We start from the raw sequence: 7,747 nt of genomic DNA, 5'->3' as shown, positions 1-7,747 counted from the left end.
TTATTTATAGATTCATTTGCTTCCATCGCCCCGAAAACAGCACTGTTTTTCCTTAAAATCGGAGGGTTTTCAACAATTAAAATAGGACAATCACACACTGAGAAAACAGGTTTGGGTGGTACACCCTAAACGTCTTTGGGCGTGGAGGTTTGGATGCGCCATCAAGAATAATAAGACGTCAGAACTAATTATTTGGATGTGAGAACCAAAGGCAAGGAGCGTCACACCAAACACGGATAGTCAAGGTAGTTTGGGTGGGAGAACCAAAGTTGTAGTTGGTGCACTCTGCTGGGATAGTTGCGAAATCTAAATCTATAGTTGCGCTCACTGGTGGCGCTCTCAGGAAGCACTATAGCATCCGCCATTCTCTGTTCAGCCGTTGGAGCCATCAACACGTTCGGACTTGTGCGCGAAAAGGGTGCTCTTCTGATTCTGGTGCCACGTCTTCACTGTTCCTGCTTCCCGTGAAAATGGACGAGGGGACGAAGAAATTTCTATTGAAGGCTGGGCTTGGAGCCTATATCCAGGTGTTCGCTGGTAAGTTGCTTTGAAATTGCGATTTTGTATCAATTCTTACGGCCATTTTGTGTTAATTCTCACCGCCATTTTGAATTATTTCTCCTACCCACGCCATCAGCCTTTGATTATGAGTTCTTTTTCAGATTCCCTATGTAATCTCTGAGCTTATTACAAACAAAATTCAAATTCGGATTATATTTTGTCGTCAGAGCTGCTGTGCTTTTTAACATTTAACTTTCTTTCTGTTATTGAGGATAAGATATCTCACGTTAGGAGTCTATTGCCATTCGCAGCCAAGTTATTTAATTATGGGTTCTAGTGTTGCAGAATTAAACATGCTGCTGCCTTAGAATAGAAACTGCAATAACGTAAGCACTCTCCCGCAGTTTTCCTTAACGGGAGTCTTAATGTCGAAACTACATAAATCGTGTATGCATATCTGCGCAATATCCTGCAAGCCACCTCTAAGGTGCATGGCTGAAGAATTTATTCGTCATGTTTCCATGCTATCGCTCAATACTCGTTTCTTTTTCCGTCTTGTGCAGATAGTGATATAAGTTCGGATCAGCTTTCCACTCTGCCATCTGTGGCTCCCTCGGTGCTGGCAGAGCTCATTCCTAAGGCAGGCCACCGTATTAAGTACATTGAAGCATTGAGCAGCGACGTTGTTGATGTATGATCTCCTTTAAGGACCAAGTTTGGTAAGTGTATGAAAGATCAGTGGAATACAGTTTTCAGATTATTTTATTTATGTTGTAGGGAAACAGTGAGACCTCCAGCAAGTCAGCATCATCTGAATCGACTCCGTATCCACTGAATACTTCCGTGGTTGTTGATCTGGTGGGGATCAATCAGTATGCCGAAACAACGATTGTATCAGCTCCGGAATTCATAACCAGCTCTATTGACTTTGATCGCGCAATTGAGCAAACACATAACCAGGCAAAAAGCACGGTAAGTGTGATATGATTCGATGCCATATCATTTAGGCTTATTTCAACATTTTAGTACAAAAGTAATGATAACTCTGTGTTAAATAGACCAGGCTTCACTCGTCATGGTTTTCCATGTAATTTGGTATGAACAATCAGACAGTGATGTAGTCAAATTCAGAATAGCGATGCAGTCATATTTTAGCCGTCTTTAATTATTTTCGATACTTGTGTGATTGAAATTGGGTTTAGTCCCTAGCATGCCTCAATTTGCATCCGAGTTGGATTGAAGAATAGAAGAATAAAAGTTGGATTTTTTGTTGTTGATTAAAAGTTGGATGATATACCAGAATTTTAGTGGCGTATTTAGAAGCACCAATTATGAACATGCCCTCTCATTCCGTTAATGTTATTTTATATGCTGGTACACAAGGTTAAAGATTTTCATTTAAAACTAGGGGGATTAAATAAAGTTAAATACATTTCGAATAAAGTTCTTTCCATCTTAGGTCACATGTAAAGCTATTTTTAATTTCAAAAATCATATTGTGGGTGGGTAGAATGTGGGTAGAATGGTAAAAATAAAAAAGAAACATAGTCAATTTTTATTAATAGAAAAACTTGTGCTGTATATAACGTTATGTACATTAGCCAAAATTTTATTTTTGTACTTGTTAAGCAAGATGTCATATCATTTGTGAGTTACATTGAAGCTTATCTTGAAATTTTTGGGTATCAACTGAATTTGAGCTAAGTTCAAATAGGTAGTGTTTTTAATATCAAGACCAATGTACTTGGCAGCCACTCTTCTTGTAGATAAGGGTAAATACATATTATTACAATCGAAACTTAGTATGGGATCCCATTGCCTTTTTAAATGTAAGCAGTCAATCGAAATTAGTGCAAATTATTTTTATCTAAAGATATTATTTTTTGTTGGGGAAGTTATCCACATAGATATAGAATATGTGAAGACAATGCTAGGATTCTTCCATTATCCTTGGTTTTAGGAAATTATTTCTGTTTTTTTTTTTATGCACTACAAGTCAACTTATGAATGAAAACATTATCCAACTCAGTTGCACATTGGAGGAGTCAAAGGATCATGCCCAAATTTTAATCACTCTAATTTATTCAATTTCCCAATTGCGAATTAGCTAATAGTGAGGTGGAATAGTAATATTGAAACATAGGCAATTATATGTATGATAATGTTCAGCGTAGGTAGTCAATTCTTTTTCTTTTATATCCATAACCTTTTTCTGAATCAATTTACTATTATCATTTTTGAGTACTAGTCCACCACATACATTGCAACAGGCCATAATATTGTAAAAGTCTTTGTCACCATTCTTTCAACAATTATGGAAACAGCATTTTTTATGTGCCCATAGTTTTATACTACTGTATTATGAAGAGGCACAACAAGCAATGCTAGCCAGTCACTTAGGTATCTTGTTGTTATTAAATATAACTGATTATGTGCATAACATGGGTACTATTTCTGAGTCATCTTGTTGGTGGCTTTCGGTTTCGAACAAATTGGAGGAAGTAACATGTTTTCCACCCTGTACCTCAAGGTGACCTCAAAGTATCTTTGATTTGATTAAGTATTTTTATTCTGTTTCAGTATATAAGAAATCTTGCTGAAAAGTCCATTGATGGACTAATTGTTCTGGCCTCATACGAAAATAAAAAGCAGCTGGAGCAGGCTCTGAAATATAAATTGGCCAAAGCCATTGTTTTGCACGAGCTAGGGCTAGACACTAACAAGGAGTAAGTTAAATGTGAATGCTATTTTATTTAATCTTTATTTTTTATTCAAAAAATGATGTTTTAACACATTTCTTTGTTTTGTAGCATAACCCCTCATCGCTTTCGGTTCTTGGCCGACTGTGTGGGGCAAGAATTCAATGAAGATCCCGTAAGTTCACTCATTTCTCATTTACTTCAACTTCAAATTACCATCATGAATTTCATATATCATGTACCATGGCATTGCTTGTATTTTCCAGGAGCTGTGGTATAACCCATCTCATACAAGTGATGGTAGAACATCTCTACCATCTGGGAAACTGTACGACCAGTACACAAATATTTGCAAGGAGTTGCGAAAGTTTGGGTTAAGGGAGTCAAGACGAGGGGTCAAGAGGCCTGGGGAAGATATAGCCTGTGATGGTAGCGAGGATTTGGCCAGACTCCTTCCATGCGCCCTTAGCAATGAAGGTATTTATGATAACAATTTTTGTACCACATTAAGAGATTGAAATTTCTTGGTAGTTAATTCATTCTCAGTAATATGTGCTTTGTCACGTTTTAGATGTTGAAGAAAGATTACAGTTCCTGCAGACTGAATTGAACGATTGGGAAACAATCAACAGATACTGGCAGGAAACAGTGAGGCACCGGCAGGCCAAATTAAGGTCTGACGCTGTGTATGAGGCCACGTATGAATATGTCAACACATATCCGGTGCTGAAACAGCCAGAAGGGTACAAATTGGTTGGTACCATCCATGATCTTTACCTCATAAAAAATAACTTGAAAATGCTTTCAATTTTCATTATCTTTCAAAAATATGCTAGCTCCTGCATCTGCCTCAATGTCATAATATCAATGCCATAATTTTTATTTTCCAGCTCCAGAGTGATTTTAGACAGTTGTTCCCTCAGGCATATGGTAGGATTGCTAGCCACTGGGAGCCATTTGCTGAGAAGGTGAAGGAGCAGCTTAGCATTGAAAATATTTCAATCCCAGGTAGGCTAACAACAAGAGCTTCCTACACTAGTTTCCTTATACAATGTTTTGCCTGATTATTTGTGATTAAAATGAACTATGTATTGCAGCTCGGTGCTCCGATGCAGAACTTCTGCATTTATTTGCGCGGTTGGTGACAACAGTTCCGTTGAAAGTCCCTAAGGGAAAAGCGTGGAAGCCTTCACGGAAGGATATTTTGGATGGCTTTCTTTGCTACGCTAAGGTAATTTTTGGACCTATATTGAATGTCAAAAATTAAGTTACCAGGAAGAAATTAAGTCATGTTTTTCTTTTTCAGACTGACGACTTGATAAAACATTGTGATGGGCTGGAGGAGCGATATAGAGCACGAGGGTTAACGGTGCAGCCCTTTCCCATGATAATTGGGGAATCTTTGGCAAATATACACACACATTATTTTGTGATTGACAAAACACCCATAACGCTGCCCACCACAAGAGATTTGTTTGCTGCTACCTTCTACGCGTATCACTCTCTTTATTGTAGATACCCACTCCAAAGTGCCCGTCTGTGGGTAATAGTTGAGAAGGCGTTGTTTGGGATGGAAGAGGTAAAGGATCCTCAATCCCAAGCTATCTCAAAAATACCGGAGGTGAAACGCCTAATTTCTGTGTTGAGAGTGTAAGGTTTTTCTTGTGTGAACTTTTTTAGCTTTAAACTTTTGTGTGCATTTTTTGACTTTTGTGTGTTTGTTTTGCTTGTGTGGGTTGGAAGCACAATGCCTACCTGTTTCACTTGTGGTTTGACTCTGCCTTCCATAGTTGCTCTCCATATTCATTTCAAATCCGTCCATAATTTACAGCCTAATGAAGATTATGAGTTTATTGTGCAGAGGGTGATGGCTGTATTGCTACTTATTCTGGTTGGAAAGCATTCAGGGTTCATTTGTTAAAACAGCACAGTTGCTCACAAATATCTGACAATATACCAGAACCAACTTCTACGACTGAAACATTTCGAGTTGAATCATTTAATAAGGACAATGAACCTCAGCAAAACCTGTACCCTCCCCCGGAGGCCCCTCTTAACATTCCGCACATTTTTGAAGACATGGTTTTAGAGTTTGCAGCCAAGTTGTATGCTAACCATAAGTTACCTCGTAGTCATGTTGTTGACATAATGAAAACTACCACTGATTTATTAGAGTCTATGTTAGATTTGTTAAAACCAGAAATTAAAAGTGTTATCACCTCTTGTGAGAATGAAGATGCATGTTTCAAGGTGGAGAAACAACTAGACTTTATAGTGCAACCCTTTTCAAACCTTTCCACTGAGCATAGGTATCTGAAGGTTTTGAAAGCTCGAGGCCATTTCATTTCTGGCCATACGTATTCATTGGGATCCAGAGTTAAAAGGAAACGTAAACATGGTATGCTGAAAAGGGTTATGTCAAATGTAACAGCAAAATTTATTCCAATGCGGGTTGTCCTTAAAAAAATATTTAGTTTACCAGGAGTATTTTCCTCTGTAACATCATATGTCACCAAACTGTCTACTGCTGTAGGTTGGCATGAGAACTTTGTGCAAGGAAACTTATGGAAGTCAAAGGTTAAAAACTTTCAGGATAAAATTGTCTTTCCACTTTTTCTTTATTTTGATGATTTTGAGGTGAACAACCCATTAGGTTCTCATGCATGTGTAAATAAACTGGGTGGGGTGTATTACAGTATCCCATGTTTTCCTCCTGAAGTTCAGTCCCAGCTTGAAAATATTTTTTTGGCAGCTCTGTTTTCCTCTAGTGACAGAGTAGAATTTACCAATCACTCAACATTTTCCGAAATAGTGAAAGAGCTAAATTTCCTCCAATCTGAAGGTGTCGAGATAATCACTGACTCTGGTCCAAAAATAATCTTCTTTGCTCTTGGCCTCATTCTTGGTGATAACTTGGGTTTAAATCAAATCTTGGGCTTTCAGGAAGGCTTTAATGCTCACTACTGTTGCAGATTTTGCAAGACAAGTAAATTTGCTAGGCAGTGGGAAACCTGTGAGAGGAATTTGAGAACTCAGTCAAGTCATGACAGGGATGTTGTAAAACTTGATCAAAAAAATACAGGTGTTAAAGAGCAGTCAGTGTGGGATAGGGTTAATTATTTTGAAACATGCTCCAACTTTGCTGTAGATTATCTTCATGATGGTCCTGAAGGTGCATTTAAAAAATTTATGGGGCTGATTGTAAATTATTTTGCATGTAACTTTGCATCCACTAAAAACAGCTTCCTTTCCATATTGAATGATAGATTGGAAGGTTTTGATTGTCATGCCAATGCAATAAGCAATAGGCCACCTCCCATTTCTCATGATGAGGCTAAAGATAAACAGCTTAGGATGTCAGCAAGTGAAATGCAATCTTTTATCCTCATGTTTGCCATGCTGGTGGGGGATACTGTTCCCATGGATAATGACGTGTGGAAATTTTATCTCTGCATGCGCAAAGTTCTTGAGATTGTTCTGGCTCCTCGTCTCACTACTGGTCATGTACCTCTGTTGAAAGGGTATGTTAGTGAAATGTATGAAATGTTTTTGGAAGTTTTTCATGCTGAAACAGTGCCTCATAAACTTCATATTTGGGTTCACTACCCAAGAGTTTTAGAAGAAAGTGGGCCAGTCACACACCTGTCCACATTTAGATTTGAATCCAAACATAGGCATAAGAAAACAGAAGCAGTAGCAACAACTAGCCGTATAGATATTGCTGAGACACTCGTGCATAAGGAGTTGCACACTCTTGCATATCGATTCCTATTGGGTAAAGGCTTTACCCCTAATAATAAGTTTGGAAAGTGTGTAAAGGTTCAACACTTATCAAACTTACCAGGGTTTTGCTCATTTCAGTCTAGTTGCCCTAAATCATTTTTGGAAAGTAGTTGCAAATTAACTTGGGTGACAGTAAATGGTCACACTTACAGGAAAGGATCCTGTGTTGCCATGCGAATAGAAGGTGCAAGTGAAATTTATCCTACCTTTGGTGTTGTTGATTCTTTGTTACGGGATGCAAATAACTGTGTAATACTAGTTTGTAAAATGTTTTATACTGTTGCGTTTGAGCAAGACCTTCATGCTTATGAAGTCAAATGCACTAGTAATTATGAATGTATTGCCATACAGCAATTGGTCTCTCCAACCCTTGTCATATATTCAGCCTTAAAAGAAATTTCCTATGTGTCTCTGAGACATACTCTGTAAGGAAAGTTCCTAATTTTTATACATGTATTGTATTTCCTAATTATATTTTGTATTATATTATGATTGTTTTTTATATTTTCATGCTATTGTATAAAATTTGATAATTGTGTTAATTTTCAATGTTTCGTGTTGAATCATATGATAATGACAATAAATGAATATCATGACCTCGGAACTCAGTTTTCTCATTTTTCCAATTGCACTGTCCTAATTCCCCATTTCAAAAGGGGTTGAAAAAGAACAATATTATGGGTTAGTAGGGTTGTAAAAGGGGTGGGGGCACATTCATTTGGGCTATTCATCTAAAGTTTTCATTTGGTATCCAATGGTTGTTC

The 7,747-nt window shown here is 37.7% G+C and overlaps 1 protein-coding gene across 1 annotated transcript; it reads left to right on the top strand.

The window, feature by feature from the left end:
* The first annotated feature begins 470 nt into the window (after positions 1-470).
* Positions 471-5,032, top strand: LOC124153311. The gene is made up of 10 exons (XM_046526407.1): positions 471-537; positions 1,065-1,192; positions 1,279-1,473; positions 3,082-3,227; positions 3,312-3,375; positions 3,467-3,677; positions 3,772-3,953; positions 4,091-4,208; positions 4,298-4,431; positions 4,507-5,032. Exons 1-10 carry the CDS (start codon positions 471-473, stop codon positions 4,852-4,854), a joined length of 1,593 nt encoding a protein of 530 aa, XP_046382363.1. The 3' UTR covers positions 4,855-5,032.
* Positions 5,033-7,747: the final 2,715 nt, after the last annotated feature.

Source organism: Ischnura elegans, chromosome 2 (genome assembly GCF_921293095.1).
Source record: "Ischnura elegans chromosome 2, ioIscEleg1.1, whole genome shotgun sequence".
Classification (NCBI taxonomy): domain Eukaryota; kingdom Metazoa; phylum Arthropoda; class Insecta; order Odonata; family Coenagrionidae; genus Ischnura; species Ischnura elegans.
Note: the sequence above shows the minus strand (reverse complement) of the source record. Positions and strands in the feature narration are given on the sequence as shown.